The sequence below is a fragment of the Carassius gibelio genome, chromosome A16, assembly GCF_023724105.1.
Source record: "Carassius gibelio isolate Cgi1373 ecotype wild population from Czech Republic chromosome A16, carGib1.2-hapl.c, whole genome shotgun sequence".
Taxonomy (NCBI): domain Eukaryota; kingdom Metazoa; phylum Chordata; class Actinopteri; order Cypriniformes; family Cyprinidae; genus Carassius; species Carassius gibelio.
In genome coordinates this window covers 5,396,736-5,415,345 of record NC_068386.1, presented here as the reverse complement: position 1 = coordinate 5,415,345, position 18,610 = coordinate 5,396,736, and the positions used below count along the sequence as shown (strand labels likewise).

Sequence of the window (18,610 nt, the reverse complement as noted above, 5' to 3'; positions counted from 1 at the left end):
TAAGATACATAATAATAAAAAATAAAATATTACATAACTTAACAACTCATTTAAAATGAAACTTAAAGTATTCAAATTATGAATTAATATTCAAAACTTATAAATAAAAAAAGCTCAACAGAAATATAAAAATCACTAATAAAATGAACAAAGGTTCATGATAAAATTACTAAATTTAAAATGAAAACATAAAAAGAAATATTAAAAACATATAAACAAAATATGAAAGAAAATTCTACATTCTCTGTCACTGGGGCAATACCCTTTCAAAAGGTTCTCATGTTTACCATTTAGGTACTATACGCATTCTTTAGGATGACAGTTTTTGTAATTTGTAATAGTACATAAATAATAAACAAAATTAAAACACTGCATTCTATGATGCAATACAAAAGTAGCAGGAGTAAGTTAGGTATTAAATACCGTAAAAGACTCAATACACATTCATCTTTACAATAGTTATCAGTTACAGGATTTACTCCGAAGTTTGAAGTCTGAAGGGATTAGCTATGGTTACCTGCTCGTACAGACATAACGGATCTTCTCTTGCCTGCTGCTGTATGAACGGGACAATTTGACTGTGACGCCTGTTAGTAAAGTCAGGTAGTGAAAACACTGACTGTGTGAATGCAGCCCTGTGGTCAGAAAGCATCAAGAAACATGTAATTTAACAGCAAAACTCATTGAAAAGCATGCATTTTAACCATAATACGTCTAACAATATAACAAGTCAAAGATTATATACAAACATACTGTAAATCTTGTTTTACAACGTTTAACTATAAATAGAATTGCAGCTTTATTTTGGAGGGAAACAGAGGCGTTTATAGAGGGGTTCTCCATCACCATCTCAGTCCATGTAAAATACTGACCCTACAATCTCAGATCAGAAATAGGGAAAATTGGCTACTGTTACTTGGTGTCCCAGCACCACCGTTGCTTGCACAGGCCCCTCTTTGTGCAGCCCTGACTAAGAAACCTGAAGCGTGGGAAACTCGACTCTCGTCCAGAGACTGGGAGGCCTCCGTCCATGTCTCCTCCATCGTCCAGTAGCTCCGGCGTCACCGCTCACAATGCCCTGCCTACATTGGAACAATAATGGGATCCAGGAGAGAAAGACTTAAACTATGAATCCAACCCTCATTGAGGCCTCCAGGGATGAATGCATCCGAGCAGCAGGTTTTGGTGGACAGCTGATCAGAGCACCAGAGACTGATTAACTGAACAGAGCTGAACGGAAGCGTTTGTTAGGGTGCTGGCATTTTTATTAATAACAAGTTGCAAGATTCACAGTGATGATATAAATAAAATTTTCAAAATCACCTGAAACAGCCCAATGGGGAAAAAAAGGATTCTTTTTTTTATTTAAAAATAATAAAAACAACATTTTATAGTAAGAAAAATACAATTGAGAAATAACAAAAAAGACATCTTATAACAGAAAAGAATCACTATATTTATGATAAAAGTAAATTGAAAGAAAATGAAAAATATACAAAAGTATAAGTAAATACATAAACGAGTATATATATATATATGTATGTGTATAACATTACATCTAAATAGAAATAAATGATCAAAATAAACAAGAGCAATAAACAAAACCCATAATATTAATAAATAATAATTAATAATAGTAATATATAAAAAAAGTACTTAACATAATTACTTTTTGACATAAAAAGTTGTTTCTAAGGCTGATGGAAGTTATAGTATATAAAAGCCCTTCATTGTCATCTAATGTTAACTGACTCATGTTTTAACAGGATGTCAGAGAAAAACCTCCGATAAACCGCACAGGAATGTACGTGGTGAACAAATGAAGGACACAGGTATAGTAAAACACACATATGCTTCACATCACATCACACTTCTGTAAAAAGAACTCACTTTAACTCCATCATTCAGCTTTTCTGACCCCCAGCATTGTCCTTTCCTCTGCTTAAGAAGAACGAGGCCTGCAGAAATCCTTATGTTGGATGAATAACTGTCATACATCTGGCACTGCACAGCAGGATGCTAAACCGACAGGGAAATGATTTTACATTCCATTATTATTTAGAATTTATTTTCCTACCATATACCTTTGCACAAAGTAATTTGTAACTTGTAAAAATGGATTGAATGATGACAGTCATGTGCTGTATTAACAGAGATTTAGTGTAATTAAAAAGATCTTCTTAAAATGGCAGTGTGGCGGCTTTAATATTTTTGAATATTAATGGAAAATACTGTTTCATTGGGAAAAAATCCTATTTTTTTTTGTCACACTGCCTGGTTGTACCACAGATCAAATGTAGGAGTTTTAACAAATTTGTGCAATGGGTGACAGATTCAATATGAAATAAACCAAACAGAAGTAGACGGCTCTGTGTCACTTCAGCTCAAATTCTTTCTAATAGCAAAGAGGGTAAAAATGTGCCAGGCATTAACTTGATTGCGAAATCAAGATACTGAGTATTTCAACAACAAGAACATAAATGTGTCAGAGGAAATGTGAAGCAAGTGAAATTCTGCAGATTATCTCGGCGGTCAAATGTAATCTGTGATGAAATTTCATTTTTCCTGTATTTTTGTCTATGCTGTTGTCTATCCAATTAATAGGTGTATTTGACATGATCCGTTTATTCTGCATATGGAAGTGTCTGTTCACTGGTTCCTGAAACAAGTGAATGTTCTGCTGGTCATGTGAACAACAAAATAATTTGTTCACCTTTAAAATAAAGCATTTATAACTGTGTGTGTAAGAAAGTAGGTGGTGCAGTCTTCCTCAAAGCAATGGTTAAATGGTAACATAAACAGAAGCAGGCAGAGATAAGTCATCAGCCCATCTCAGCATGAGGCTCCTGTGTTTTCAACCACAGTTCTAAGGCAAATTTGGTTCCAGTGCTGATTCGTTCAATGTCCTCACCAAGAGACCTCCGTCACACTGACAACATACAGAAAACAGACACTCAAAACAATAGAATTAATACTTAAAGAAATACTTCACCCAAAAATGAAGATGTACTTACCCTCAGGCCCTCCACGATGTAGATGAGTTTGTCTCTTCATCAGAACTTCATTTGTCTCTTCATCAGAACAGATTGGAGAAATGTGGCATTACATCACTTGCTCACGCATGGATCCTCTGCAGTGAATGGGTGCCGTCAGAATGAAAATCCAAACAGCTGATTAAAAGATCACAGTAATCCACATGTCTCCAGTCATCCAGACGTTTTTAACTTCAAACCATTGCTTCCAGCTAAAAGTCCTCTTTCTGTAGTAGAGGAAGCATTATTATGCATTACGGACTTTTGTCCAGAATTGAAGTTTTCTTAATGTTCTTAATGATGGATTTGTTTCTTACAAACACACAGTGTTTCACTTCACAAACATTAATTGATGGAAAGGAGTCATGTGGATTACTTGTCGATTTTTGTGATGTTTTTATCAGCAGTTTGTATTCTCATTCCGACGGCACCCATTCACTCACTTGCTCACAGAGGATCCATTGGTGAGCAAGCGATGTAATGCTACATTTCTCCAAATCTGTTCTTATGAAGAAACAAAATCATCTACAGTATATCTTGGATTGCCTGAGAGTGAGTCAATTTTCATTCAATTTAAATTTTGGGGTGAATTATTCCTTTAAAAGAGATTAATGATGTTCTCCATCCCTGATGGTCTGTGGCAGGTCAGATGGTATTTGAATAGAATTCTTCTCACCGTCTACAGCAGACTTGCATCAACCCACACACACACACTGTCTTCAGCAGGATCAGGGTGCAAACAAGTCTGAGGAAATCAGAAAAAGATCTTATGAAACACATGGACTTAAAATCAGCAACATTTTTAGTAGTTTTTACAGTATGTGTGGATGACCCAGAGTTGTACCTGAAGCTGCAGGTGTGATTGAGAGCTCTTTGGTAGTATGTACGTCACGATGTGATGTCTCTTAGGCAGTCCTCTGGACAACATGTGCGGATACGCTGACTGGACAGAGAACACAAGTAGAATACAAAAGATGAATTTAATTCTTCACTATTTCTTGGTCAATAATCTAATAAGTAGCCTACATTTGTGACTTTGTACAAATATTATTACAAAATTGTGGAGTTCATGCAGCTCAAGAACTTTAAAAAACCTGGATTACTTAGTCTGCTATTCTAATCATATAATTTGTAATTAAAATTTTGTATTAAATTAAAATGCGAAACACGTAATGTTCATCAAGTAGTCTCAGGACCCTATTGTATACAAATGATAAAACATCAATCAATCACAAACTAAATCACTCAATTAAATTTAATACTTATATCGTATTAACTGTCTGATTAATAATGCACTGTTTATGTAATACAATATGTACCTTTTCATCCAGCTCCACATGGCCGCCTGAACAAACAAATTACATCCATTAGTCCTGAACCCCAAAATATTCTCACACTCACATGCTGGCAACATTTCTGTGTCTGTTTTTACTTCAGCCGAGAGCATCACAGTCTCTGATGGAAAGTAAGATTTGAAATTGATAAAGAAACTATTTAAAATAACCTTTTAAAAAGTGTGGTCCACAGAACCAGACAAAACTGAACAAAATGAGCTCACTCGTGTGAATCATAAACATGAGCAGACACACATATGTGAGTGGGCATCTGAGGAATCATTTGGGAGATGACACCCTCACCGGGTGGAACCCAAACATTGGAGAAGATCTGGAAGCTGGAGGCGTGACGTGTTAGCAACAGTCTCTGATTGGCTGATTACAGCCACGCCCACATCGACCCCATGGCGAGGCTATCTGGGGCAGGGAGTCTGCCTCTGAGTGAGACAGGTATTTGATGGGGCAAAACAGTTTGACAATGAGGACAATGTGTTTGATACACAACAATAATAAAACTCCTGGATTAAAGGGATTTAATTAACAAAACTCAAATGACCATAAAATAACCTTCAGAGGAACTCCTCCATCACACAGCCGGTAACATAAAATAAATCTGTTACTCTCTAAAGAACAGCTCACTGTTGCCTGATTCTCAACACTACTGACAAAGTGTCCAGTTATGCTCTAGAAAAAAAGACAAATATATGTTTACCCATAAATGAGCACATACTATAGACTCCTATTGCTTTGATATTGTTCTAATTATAGCGTGACTGTATTATAATTATTTGTAATGTATATAATTATATATATAATTATATAATTAATTAAAAAATTCAAATGTTTGGTTATTGTCCAGCAGTGTATTTGATGTCTCAACCAAATAAAAGTAAGAGATTGGATAATAATAATAATAATAACTAGAATTAAAAGTTAGTGAACTAACTTTGATGTTGGCTTGGCCATCTTGGCCATGGGGCAAAAGAGCCACAGTACTTGTGTGCCTAGCATTCTTGAGTTGCCCCGCTGCCAAAAAAATAAATAAATAATACCATAAAAAAATACACCTGCGACAGTCTTTTTCCATGGTCCCTTGCTGTTTTCTTTTTAAATAAAAAGCCTAGGCTATGAAAACAGCTACGACAGGGTTGTCTAGCTGAATGTGAAATAAGTCATGCAAAAACCATAATCTCCTAAATACCATTCAATTTAATCTTATTTTAATAGTACTGACAACATATTTTAAGTTATCACACCTCACTGAAAAATTAAAGAATTTTAATCAAAATTTTAATTAATATTTATTATAAAATAAATATTTCATAAAACTGAAACTTAAATATATTATTTCTATAGGCTATACAAAACGGAAAAGAAAAAAGACTAAATAATAAGGCTGAATAAGCTGATCTATAGCATGTTAAATGGTGGTTGCTTGTCTATGAATGGTACACCCTTCTAAGCTCACAGAAGTGGTTTGACCCAAGTCCTCAGCAGCCAATGACATTGACCTCTTCAAACGGATTTTTAACTTGTACTTCAAGTGTATTTCACGTGTATTTAACACGTGAAATACACGTTAAATACCCGCTGATTTTTCATGTGTAAACAACACGTATTTAACGCGTTAACTAATATTGGATATAATATCGGAGTAATATAGTATTTTAAGAAGCTCTTAAAAATATATATAAATTACTTTACCATGTTGTGCAGCGCCGATAAATGAATAATATTAAATACGTGTTGTCTACGCATGAAATACACGTATTTAACGTGTTGTTGACGTGTTAAAATTCACGTGTATTTGACCCTCTTGGCCTTCCATACACATTAGATATAATGAGGGAGACGTGAAAAAAGGACATTGCGTTGTTTTGATATGGATTACTTTATCAAAAAATATTTGTTCGGGAGCACTTGTTTAGTTTAAAGGTAGACATGTCAAGCTTTCTATAGATATATCTCTCATGTCTCTTCGTTGAGTATTCATGGAGTTACAGTTCATTTTAATGACGTGTTTGTAAATGAAGATCAGCGCAGACCAAGGCTGCAGACAGCACACCTTGTTTGTTATCTTTATTTTATAAGTGCCCAAAGTTTTGTTGTTATTATGTTTGTATCCAAAAAAAAGTAGACCCTTTACAGAGACACGTTAAAATTCACGTGTATATTTGACCCTCTTGGCCTTCCATACACATTAGACGTGAAAAAAGGATATCGCGTTGTTTTGATATGGATTACTTTATCACAGAATATTTGTTCGGCAGCACTTGTTTGGTTTAAAAGTAGACATGTCAAGCTTTCTATAGATATATCTCTCATGTCTCTTCGTTGAGTATTCATGGAGTTACAGTTCATTTTAATGACGTGCTGTAAATGAAGATCAGCGCAGACCAAGGCTGGAGACAGCACACCTTGTTTGTTATCTTTATTTTATAAGTGCACAAAGTTTTGTTGTTATTATGTTTGTATCCAAAAAAAAGTAGACCCTTTACAGATTCGATTGATGTATTGCTCTTATCTGTACGATTAAAACTGAAAATGTAATTTAAGTAATTGTCGGGGTTATCAGGAGAAAATGACTCAAAACGCGTATATGCGTTAATCGACTCCAGAGTTAAAAGGCTGTCGTGACTTTTTTCCTTCCAGTATTCATAAGCTGTATCACGCTGTCAAATTATATTTCATTTTGCACACATAAACATATCAAAAACACCTGAATTCTGCTCTTGTTGTGTTCTAATGGGTGGAATAGTGCTGTGATATTATTTTTGGAATCTCTTAAAAAATGCTGATGAAGTGCTCATTTCTCTCTCGTCTTTCTCTCTGTTCTTTGGTCAGATACATAATTTATTAATGAGATATCTGACCCGGTAATAATAACATATGTTGATTTAGCTTGTCAGTGTGAATGAAATGTGTAGCCTATTTATTTGTCTGATCTCGCCCTAAACGCGGCTGTCATGTGACTTTTTTTTCCCTTCGCGATGTCAAATATTGCATTTTGCACACATACACGGCTCAAAAACCCCTGGATTTTTCTCTTAGTGTGTTCTAATTGGTGGATTGTGTGCATTCGCAGGAATATTTATTTTAAGAAGCTCTTAAAAAATATATAAATGACTTTACCATGTTGTGACGATGGATAACAATTGATGTGAGGTTCAGCCTGACAGATCAAATCTCACAATTACATATAAACACTCATGTGTATAATATATTCTTCTAATTGTTTTGTGCCGTTTCGCTGCAGTGTTTTAATGTGACAGGCTGTAAATTCTCTTTAAGTGTTCAGAGAAATACATCGCGAGCTCGCGGGCAGTTGCGCTGCTGCGAATATATCATGTTATTACTTTAAACAGTTCAGAAACATCTGATTTTAGCTCTTGGTGTGTTCTAACGTGTGGATTGCGTGCAATCGCCGTTTTAAAAGGTCTTAAATAAGAATGAATTCGCTCGTTGTGAGCTCCGTGGAGACAGCAGCAGTGATTCTTCTCTCATCTTTCTGACTGCTCTCTGCCCAGAAATCAATTATTAATGAGCCCTGACCCCTGTAATAATCAGATATGTTGGTTTAGCTTGTCAGTTTGAGGGAAATTGTATTATTTACTTGGTATTTTTAACCGGTTTAAAAGTGAAACGAAACCCGGCCGACTCCTCCCTTAATCTCGGATATTGCAACTAGGGGCGCATTTTTTCTCAGATAATGTAAGTCTATGGGTAATGTATTTTGACATTTAAAAATTAATAAAAAAAAAACTTTAAGTCTGATCCGTCTGAAAAGATATAGCAACCAGCACCGCTCTATCCCGCAGGTGTCTGCCGAGTTTGGGGCTTGTGGCTTTAAAGCCCTAGGAGGAGTAGCGTTCAGAATTTCTGTCAGAAAAATAATAATAAGAAAAAGAAGAAGAAGAAGTTTAAATAGCATAACAGTATGTTGGCTTGTTGCCAAGCCAACATAATAATGTAATTTATTAGAGGTTCTGACAAAATGTTAATTGCTGCAGTCTAATTATTTATTTTATTTGAATTATTTATTGCAAAGTCTGCACCACTTCTGTGGTTAATATTAATTTCATAGGGATCCAGCAGCAGAAGTTAAGTGACGTTGTGCAAATACTACTGACCTATATATGCTTTTTTAACAAAGTGTGTTCATCCTTTGCTGGGCTGATAAAAAAAAAAAAAGGGCTGATATCATAAATTAAGAGTATACCCAGTTCTCAAGACACCACTTCACCAGCGGATTGCCTGAAACCCCTTCCCCCATCACTTATTCACAATACAGCATGCCTTGAGTACTATTTTTATACAGTCTATGCTTGAATACCTTATATTTTACTTCAATTTTATATAATTTTATTTATAAATGTATTATTTATATGTGCATATGTATATTAACTAATTAGCTAATTAATGATAAATAACACACCCACTATATACTATAGAAATGTATATAGTATGAATATAGCCTAGTAAATACAATTATATGATGATAACATTTTCCCCTCATTATTTGAAATATTACACTGTAAAACAAAACACTCATATTGAATTACATACAGTAGCCTATACTCATCAAGGTAATTCACTTAACTATCCAGGAAATCGTCAGAGGGCATGAATGAGTGTTTGTTTAGAGCAGAAACACACTTATAATGTCCAGTCTAGACCGTAACAAACACCATCCAAACCGATCCCCCCGAAAAATGGATTCTGATGTTTTAAAATAAAAGTCCTCTTACCCTGCTATAAGGCTCATCTTATGAATATTAACTAGAATCCTTTCCACAAATCAGGAAAGCGTATTGGTCTGACATAATGATGCATAATACATATTCATAAGCGTCTTCTGATGTTTTATAATAAAAGTCTGCTTATATAACCTAGTTTTTAATTATTCTAACATAAAACTAAATTATTACACTTATTTCAGATCGTAAATTTTCAAGAAAATCCTATGAAAATACAATTCGATTTTTCAACCCATTTGCAGGACTAAACTGTTCTCTGCACAATGATTTGCTGAGAGTTATATCAATATCTGTTGATTTAACTGTGTGTGCGCACTGTGAAAAAACTCTAATAAAAACAGTATTAGATTGTGTAATAAATCAAGTTTATTTGAAATATCATTCAGTCAAATACAAACACAAACACAGCCATATTACTACATACTACTTGTTTTCATTTTACTACACGTCAACAGTTCACTGAGAACAGGCACAATGCAAATCTCACATGCTGTCACAAAGACAAAGATCTACAGACACAGAACGGACGACACATGCTTCCACAAGAGGATTTTACATCACCAAAGTCGAGCCCTTGACTGAGGGTTCAACCTCTGACCTTTATTAGGGTGTCCATGATTTTGGTCACAAGTGGTGGCACTTACAGAGTTGGCAGTCATCATAGCTTTCCTGAAGAATCAGTACGGATTAAACAAGATGACAAAAAAAGCCAAGCGATGCTGTTTAGTTACTCACTGGTGTTTAAACTCACATTACTCTGCTTTAGAGGAGTTTCACTGAACACGGGCCACATTTATCAAAGCTCTTATTTAAAGGATTTTTTTTTTTTTTTTTTGGTAAGCATATATATATAAAATAATTTGGCTTGCTTACAGTGTTGTTACATTTTTATGGTTCAAGTGCTTTTATTTTCAAATTGCAATTCAAATGAACATATATCAACTTGCTAAATGTAGCACCCATATGTCCTCATGTGGCTAAAACAAACATGTTGACCGATACAAAGATTCATGCAAAAGGTGGTACAAAATGCGATAAACACGCTTACCCATCTATACATTGATAACACTGGATTCTGGTCTAGATTTCTGGGTAGACATCTGATTAGAATTTCATGCTAAGAAGCTTCAGTTTGTAAGAGCGAAAAGTCATGAGGTACGAATAACTATTAAGTTGAGCATTCGATATTACAGCATTCCTAAAGCCTGTGAGAGCGACAGCCAAGCAAAAATCACGATTTTATCCCTTTTATTTAAAAAAAAAATATTTAAAACTTCACAAAAGTTATTTTTTTTTCCTGTTGTTGTGGTTGGTTACCTGTGAGTGGTTTGTAGGTGAAACAGTCCTCTTTTGCAGTTGGTGAAAAACTGTGCTAAAGCTGTGCCCTTCTGCCTCTTGTTTTGTCAGTTTCCGGCGTGGATAGCGTTCTGGGTCTGAACGCCAACACCATAATGTTGGTTTGCTGTAGAGTGTGGGATAGGTGTCAGCTCCTGAGGGTAAACAGTAAAAAGCCTTAGAACATTAATAGATACTTTAAACAGAACATAATTCTCAGATATTGAGATATACCTTTATGGCACTAACAGAAAGGGCGTAGACCCCAAAAAGAGAAACAACCAAACCAATGGCACATGCTAGCATCAGGAAACCGATCAGTGTCACCAAGATCCCATTCACTAAGAACTGTAATACAAACCACAAATACAACAGTTTATTCCAACAGCACTGTTCTATGGTAAAACTATTCATACAAACACCCAAATGTTTGAAATATGTAAAAAAATGCACATTTTACATATGCAAATAATAAGACAAAAAAACAAAAACAATATGAATATCCACAGAGAGGGAAAATGGAAAATGTTATACTTCAATTTATCAGTCATCGTATTCTGAAATTCTGATTTCGATATTTGGCCATTTGCTTTATGTCCAATTTCAATTTTTCCACTTTTTTTGTGAAGAAAATGTAAAATATAAATTTGCTAGAATTACATTGCATTCACCTTTATACATATGTTATTGTATTTTAGCTGTTGTTTTTATATTTTCAGTTTACATTTTAAGTTTGAATAATTTTCTTATGTGATTTTGCCTTTTACTTACGTGATTTACTGTATTTTAGTTAGTTGCCAATTTTCTTTTAAGGTTGTACAATGTTTATGTTTTTTTTTTTTTGTCTTATATTTCTATTTTCAACTTTTTCTTTGATATTAGTTATTAAATTAATATAATACTATAATTTAATAAAAATAATTTAAAATATTTTTAAGTCAAATTTTATTTAATGGTTTTGATTTATTGTTTTATTTAACAACAACACTGATGCATCAATAAAGCCATGCCACTCTTTAGTTATTGGTATTATTTGTCATCTAAAAACCCATATTGGTCGAACACTAGTCTAAATTGTGCATCAAAAAGCAAAGTTATTTGAAATGTATAAATGCCTGTGGCATAAAACACTAAGAATTGTGCATTGCACCAGTCTAAAACTAGGGGGGAAATTGTTATTATATTCATCTTGAACCGAATTATGAATCCAGCTTAGAGTCTCAGGGTGTGTAGTTTTCCCACTGCATCGTAAAGCTTGTAATGCGACTCACCTCTTTTTGTGCCTCTTTCTCTCCATCTCCACAGCAGGCCGAAAGAGAGTGAAGTGGGTCACAACACCACTGAAACAAGCAGGAGAGAGCCTGGAGTCACATCTCTCTTTCTACTCACACACACTCAACCACAGTCTGCCGTCTGACAGAGAACGAGGTTCAGATCGATGTACATCTCCCTGATTCCTACACTCAAAATCATCTGCTTTTCTGTTCAACATTCATGACAGGCACAAATAAAAATTGCCAGCTCGACTGAAATCATTGTTTGGCAATGAACAAAGCAAGCGGACCATTTGAAGTATAACATTTTCCCCTTTTTTAACAGATGCTTGTGCTATTTCAATAACTGAGGGATCTGTTTTTTGTTTTGTTTTTTACAGTATAAGAAATATCGAGTCACTTGTGTCTTGGCTCGAGGATGAGCAGGTTGGGGCGTCTCTGTTTGTTTACCTCTGTGTCCCTGTAGTAGTACGAGTCTCCTCTGAATGGGATGTGTCTGGCCATGAGCCCAAATCCAACAATATCAAATGCTGCTGTTAGTAACTGCAGAACAAATGTTGTCAGCACCTGCAACAAATGAAGAGACATGTATTTCAACAATAAAGAATAATCTCATTTCCAATAGCATAATGGTAAAAATCTCATTTCCAATAATCAATGCAGAAATATTCAGTGAAAATATTGGCAGTTAACCATAGTTAACTAAAATCCTAAAAAGCATGAAATAAACTGAAAATTAAAGAAATAAAATAAACTGTAAAAATGTTTCATTTCAACTATAGCTGCCCAGGCAACATTTCTCATTTGAATTTTGTTTAACTTGATTTACTAAATTAAAACTAAAATTTAAAACTTACCAAAAACTATATAGAAATATATTTAAAAGACAAAAACTATGAACATTACTAAAACTCTTAGAAATATAAAAACAAAAACTGATTCAGTTAACAATAATAAAAACTACATAGACATAAAAGCTGATTCAAAATATTAATTAAAGCTATCAAAGTATTTCAATGATAAAAAAATAACACTTTTACAAACTGCCCCATAAAAAAACAAAACTAAATGTGGTTGCATGGTCCCTTCAGAAGTCATTCAAGTAATGTGTTGCAATCTATGTGAATGGTTATTGGCCAAAATACAGTATATGCAAAGAAGACCTTTGCTGAAAAGTTTGTTATTGCTGTGACTGCACTTACAGTATTTGGTCAATACAGGACGAGGAGGAGCAAGGTCCTTCTGACAGAAGGATTTAAATAAGGTGACTTGATTTATGTCAACTGACTGCACTCGAACACTTTCTAATTTTCAGATGATATTCATATATGTGTATTCATACTGTACCAAACATTTAGATGGCTTTCTCCCAGTGTGCACCAGGACAACACCAGTTATGACAAGCTGTAGGAAACAGAGCCACATGTCACATGACTGAATTTAAACATCTTTAATGTATTTCAATGCGTGTGTTTTTGTACCTGAGCACCGTTGACGATGAGGATGATGATTTCACGCTGGATATGGTAGTGCAGCTTATACACAATTGTGCTCAGAATTACAGTAAACACACCAATTATGATCTCAATAGCCTAAACCAAAGAACACAAAATTACAATCACTATTGCAAACAAACTGCAGTTTTACATGCTGAAATACATTAGTATTTTAATTTAGTTAATCTGTCTATATTTCATATTAGTATTACTATTATTAATTCTGTTCCTGATTAAAAAATAAGCCTGTATTTTTAAGACAAATAAGCCAAGCTGAAATGTATTTATAATTGTTTTATCTTGATTATATTAAGTTCAGTCCGTCAGTGTGTATGCGTGTGTTGCATCTCTGATATGGGTGTGTCCTTGGATGTTGGCCAGATATTGTTTATTAAATATACTACATGTGCTACATACTAAACTTAAGCCTAAATGTGATCTTCTATAGGACAGCACCTACTGAATTGCTAAAAACACATATGCAACATACCAGCAATATGTAAACAACGTGTTCAGACTATAAATTCAAGCGTAATGATACGGGCTAGTTGATAAAACATCTGTAGCTGATGATCCAGAGGAAAATTAGCAATATAATAATGTGACAGTGCGTAATGTAACTCACGCCAAGTGTCTTGGGCTCCGCGCTTTTAAACGCTTTAATCTGAGACGCGTACAGCGACATGCTGATAGATCACCAATCACTCATCAATAGCGCACGATCCGCTGCAAACAAAGTCACAACAGCATACATCAACGAAACGAGGTGCGGACGAGCTAACGCGTTGTTCATGCATATATTTAATGATATTTTCAACCCATTCACTATTTTTAAGTATATTAGCGTGATCGTGCGTGCTGAGGAGCGCTCGCTTACCTTTGCGCACTGGCGTGCTGTTCTGCAGCAGAGTCTGAGCGCGCGACGGCTCTCCGCAGTGTTGATGTCATGAGGGGAGGCGGTGGCTAAACAAAGAGAAAACCAGGTTGGCTCGGTCCCGAGCAGAACTCACTCATTCCACCAGCCCATATTCCAGAAAACACCCCTGCAAGCGCTCGAGAGTGGGGTATTTTTAAACCGGTTATGAATTATGTAAACAATAAGAGCTGAGTCAAGAGTGTCTTGGGAGAAACTGCAGGCTTGAAAATTTGTGAAACCATAATGTCCATAATGTCTTGCATATATGGACTGTGGGTGGGGTGTGCATGTCTAGAGACTAGAGTAGGCCTAATGGGTAAAGAATAAATAAGTGGCTCTCAACCAGTGGTCAATCAAACGTTCATGGGGCCTCAAGATGATTTAAGTTAAATTAAAAAGCTGTATTTTATACTCAGAATTTGTGCTCTGCATTTAATCCAAGTGTGCACTAACACACCCCCGGAGCAGCGGGAGCCATATTGCTGCAGCCAGGGGCGCTGCACAAGATCCCGGGCCCTGTCCTAATGCCCCCCCCCCCGCCCCCGTTGAAAATATGTATTCCAGACTTTTCAAGGGCCCTCTCTTCCTTTGGGGCCCTGGTAATCAGTAATGGTTTTACCCCCAGTCCAACACCCCTGGCTGCATCGCCCAGGGAGCAGTTGGGGGTTCGGTGCCTTGCTCAAGGGTCTCATCTCAGTTTGGAAGAGAGCACTGGTTATTCACTCCCTCTACTGACAATTCCTGCCGGACCTGAGATTCCAACCTGCAACCTTTGGGTTGATAATTATTATTTTAGTTACTTATTAAAGTTATTTTAATCTGTGGACACTACTAGTTTCTGTAAATTAAAAAATGGGGGAGAGGAGCTTACTCCTTAAACCTTACTCCTCAATGGGGATGAGGAGTAAAAATCTTTCCACTGTGGTGGACCTTGTCAAAAAGGTTGAGAACCACTGGAGTAAAAGATACATCCAACTCTAGTGCTGTATTGTCATTAGTCATAATTATTACATAAAAGGCTAATCTATGACACAAATAAGTCAGAATTATGACATGTGAGTTATAAATAAGGCATTAAAAAGTATTTATATATATATATATATATATATATATATATATATATATATATATATATATATATATATAGCTGCCCACTGCTCCCGGTGTTTGTTCATTGTGTGTTCACTTCTCCCTACTGTGTTTGTGCACTTGGATGGGTTAAATGCAGAACACCAATTCAGAGTACGGGTTTTCAATTTCCGGACGTTTCATATCAGTTTAAACTTTTTTTCATAATTTTGAATGTGATAATTTTACATTTATTTATCAAGCATATTTTTTCTTATGCAGCTGAAATTGGCTTCCATAAAATAATGATTATCCTTTTTCTTTAGAATCTGTATTGGAGAGCAAGTTATATTTGTATTAATAAATGTGCCCTTTTCCCCCAACACTTAGAAAGTATTGAGAAAATATTGTCAGAATAACATTTCAGATTTTTTTTCCCACCGACTTTAAAAACATCAACAGCCAATCAGAATCCATTCTGACTTTCATAGACAGATGACATCATAGCAGCATGTAGAATATTGAGCATTTTGTTCATGAAATCAGCAAGAAGTGTGCTAAAGGTCCCAAAGAACATTACCATACAAAAGTGTGTATAACATATGATCAAAAAAATTACAAATCATCTAGTGGGAAATGAGTATGCTGTATTATATCGAACAATTCCATCAAAAAGAAAGAACTCTACATGATGATTAAACTTTTGACTAGATAAACTTTGGCCATAACTGTGGTTTTGGATACTCAATCAACCCCAACCTTTAGAAGACTAAAGTCACAGTCGGTTTTATTAGATCACATCTTTATTTCGCAATCAAGGATACAACTGAGAACTGAAATTTGAGCTTAGATCTTCAACTACAACAGGCCATCAGACCCTCATCTACATATCATGATCAAACATAACCAGAATTCTCAACCGTAACAAGGATCCTTCCTATGTCTTTTGCTGAGCTCCTAACTATAGTAGCTGGTTCCTACTGCAGCCAGCAGAGCACAGATCGCATTGATGGCCAACATTCAGCATGTCCACAAGTACAGTGATAATGCACAGTCATGACCCCCAAAACTGTAAACACCTGCACCAACTGCACACACATACACACACACTTCAGTAAAATATACTTTAAATCCGACAAACTTTCCTTAATCATTTCCCTCCAAACAGTAGGAAAAAGGGAAAAAGTTTGAGGGAAAATCTATTTAAAATTAACATGAATTATGAACAACATCTGTTTCAAGCTGCTGAAACAAATAAGGCTGAAACAATTCCAAGTCCATATTGGTTTTTGTGGTCAGCATGCTGTCAACAAAGCTTAGACTGGACTCTTCTAGTTCCACCGAGCTTGACTTTAGGTCTGGAGACTGTTTTTTCCTCCAGCGGGATAATATGAACCCCTACACTACCCTCACTCCAGTCGCCTCAGTAGTCATTGAAGAAACCGTCATCATTGAAATCAAACTCCAAATGGGTTGGGAGCACTGGTCATATGTTCCAGGAGCATTTCAAAGAGACTAAATTGAACAAAGAGGTCTCATCAGTAGTACAGACATTCTGATTCCCAAAGAGAATTGTTCTGTGCACAAAGGACTAATTAATACCAGTGATGTTTTGATAATTGCCTCAACTGCAGGGATGGGAATAAAGTAAAGAAGAGAAACACTCCATGTTTCCTGGAAATGTACTACACATGTGAGTGAGCTGGACAAACCACCTGTAGAAAAACACACTCTTTTCTTTCTATATGCACCAGACACTTTCTCATAAACACTCCATGTTACAAGGACTTCATAAGATAACACAAATGTTTACTTGTGAATGCACCACAAATCATACTGCACTACTTGCTTCTTCTTAAATACCTCTTTTGCACAATATCATGCACAGTTGTTATGTAAAGTACTTGTATAGTCTGCCTTAGGTTATGTGTATGTATAGTCAACTATTTATTGTATAGTTAGATTACCGCTTGAGATAGTTCGCTATGTAGTTACGTTACGTCCAGACATATAGCGGAATGACAATAAAACTCAATTTGATAAAGATCAACTTGAAGAGCATGTGCTTTTTTTGAAGATATCGACCCCTGTTGTGCCCATTTTCGGCCCCTGCCATATTATTACCCTCTCTCATTGAAATCGCTAACTGAGTGATTCTATAATAGCAGGTACATTTGGTGTCCAAAGTTATTTATTTCTTCTTTTTTTCAAATGGTTATATTTTTTTAGTATTTTTATTTTTTTTACAGTAATAAAAAATGGCAGCTGTGGTTGCCAGAGTTATAGCATAAAAAATACGGTAACAACGTTGTAGCTATTACAGTTTTGCCTTATATTTACAGTTAAATACCGTAATTTCATTAGCTGATATAATGTAACTTATTGAAGTACTGAAATCAATTTTGTACCTTTGTAATACACTGATAACCACCAAAAGCAGGTGGTGAAGAGAAAATCACGTGATAAAACAAAGTTCATCACAAGCTGCTTTTTAATAATTACATGCTTAGAAGGTGCACATTCACACAAGCACTAAACAACATTGTCACGGAGACGAACCCCGTGATTCCCTCTACTGGCCAGCAGAGGGCCCCATCTCCGGAATATTGACACTCACGCACTCTCTCACAACTACACTTCCCATCTACCCCGTGCATTGGACTCTGATCACCACTCAGGTGCAGCTCATGAGTACTGCTATTTAAGCTGCACAACCACATCAGTCTACGCGAAGTCTTGTTTTGCTCAGGCTGACATTTCCAAGCGTTATTTCCCGTGTTTTGATTTCCCGTTTACCAGTTCTGTTTGTTTGCCGTTTCTTGAACCTTTGCCGCCTGCCTCTTGACCTTGGATTGTTTATTGGACTCTGAACATTGCCTGTGATCCCGATCTATTGCCTGTGTTTGACGACGATTCTGATTATCTCTACTGTTGTGTTTGCTGGTCCTGACCCCTGCCTGTACGACCACGAGTTGTTTATTAAAGCTTGCAAAATGGATTCCCCGTCTGGTAATGACTCATTACAGAAGACTTCGCCACAACCGAATCCAGCGGCTTACAATCATCTGTGTGCTACAATGGCAGCCCAGGCAAGTCAAATTGCTGCTAATCAGCATCAACTGAATCGTTTGTCTTCGATCACAGAGGAACTGGTAAAGGCTGTTCAAAGCCTCCACAGCACTGCCGTAACGTCACCACCACCGGCAGCTGCCGCCATTACCCACGCAGCAGGAACGCCAACACAAGTTAATCCACGACTGGCTTACCCGGAGAAATTTGACGGGGATTCTACCAAGTGTAAGGGCTTCCTACTGCAATGCTCGCTGTTCGTCGAGCAACAACCCACCCTTTACACTACTGATGCTGGTAAGATCGCCTTAGTCTGCTCACTACTAACG

The 18,610-nt window shown here is 36.0% G+C and overlaps 1 protein-coding gene across 3 annotated transcripts; it reads right to left on the bottom strand.

Moving 5' to 3' along the window:
• Positions 1-912: 912 nt before the first annotated feature.
• On the bottom strand, positions 913-14,236 carry LOC128030429 (uncharacterized). Of its 3 annotated transcripts, XR_008187891.1 has the most exons (13): positions 14,106-14,236; positions 13,854-13,954; positions 13,214-13,324; positions 13,080-13,136; positions 12,183-12,299; positions 11,730-11,798; positions 10,693-10,806; positions 10,441-10,613; positions 4,352-4,377; positions 3,877-3,975; positions 3,709-3,777; positions 1,891-2,929; positions 913-1,082 (listed from the first exon to the last, which is right to left on the bottom strand). XR_008187891.1 is itself a non-coding variant. In XM_052618049.1 (8 exons), the coding sequence occupies exons 2-8, from the start codon at positions 13,911-13,913 to the stop codon at positions 10,527-10,529; spliced, it is 615 nt and encodes a 204-aa protein (XP_052474009.1). In that variant the 5' UTR covers positions 13,914-13,954; positions 14,106-14,235; the 3' UTR covers positions 9,467-10,526. The 3 variants fall into 3 exon arrangements, 2 of the variants coding, with proteins under 2 accessions (XP_052474009.1, XP_052474010.1); XM_052618049.1 differs by lacking the exons at positions 913-1,082; positions 1,891-2,929; positions 3,709-3,777; positions 3,877-3,975; positions 4,352-4,377 and having other exon boundaries at positions 9,467-10,613; positions 14,106-14,235; XM_052618050.1 differs by lacking the exons at positions 913-1,082; positions 1,891-2,929; positions 3,709-3,777; ... (1 more) ...; positions 4,352-4,377; positions 11,730-11,798 and having other exon boundaries at positions 9,467-10,613; positions 14,106-14,235.
• Between the last annotated feature and the right edge of the window lie 4,374 nt (positions 14,237-18,610).

Coding starts and splice junctions, on each gene's coding strand:
- LOC128030429 (XM_052618049.1), bottom strand. CDS start 13,913: ATGTCGCTGTACGCGTCTCAGATTAAAGCGTTTAAAAGCGCGGAGCCC. Junction 13,325..13,853: donor CGGAGCCCAAGACACTTGGC/GTGAGTTACATT, acceptor TCTTTGGTTTAG/GCTATTGAGATCATAATTGG. Junction 11,799..12,182: donor ACTACTACAGGGACACAGAG/GTAAACAAACAG, acceptor TGCTTGTTTCAG/TGGTGTTGTGACCCACTTCA.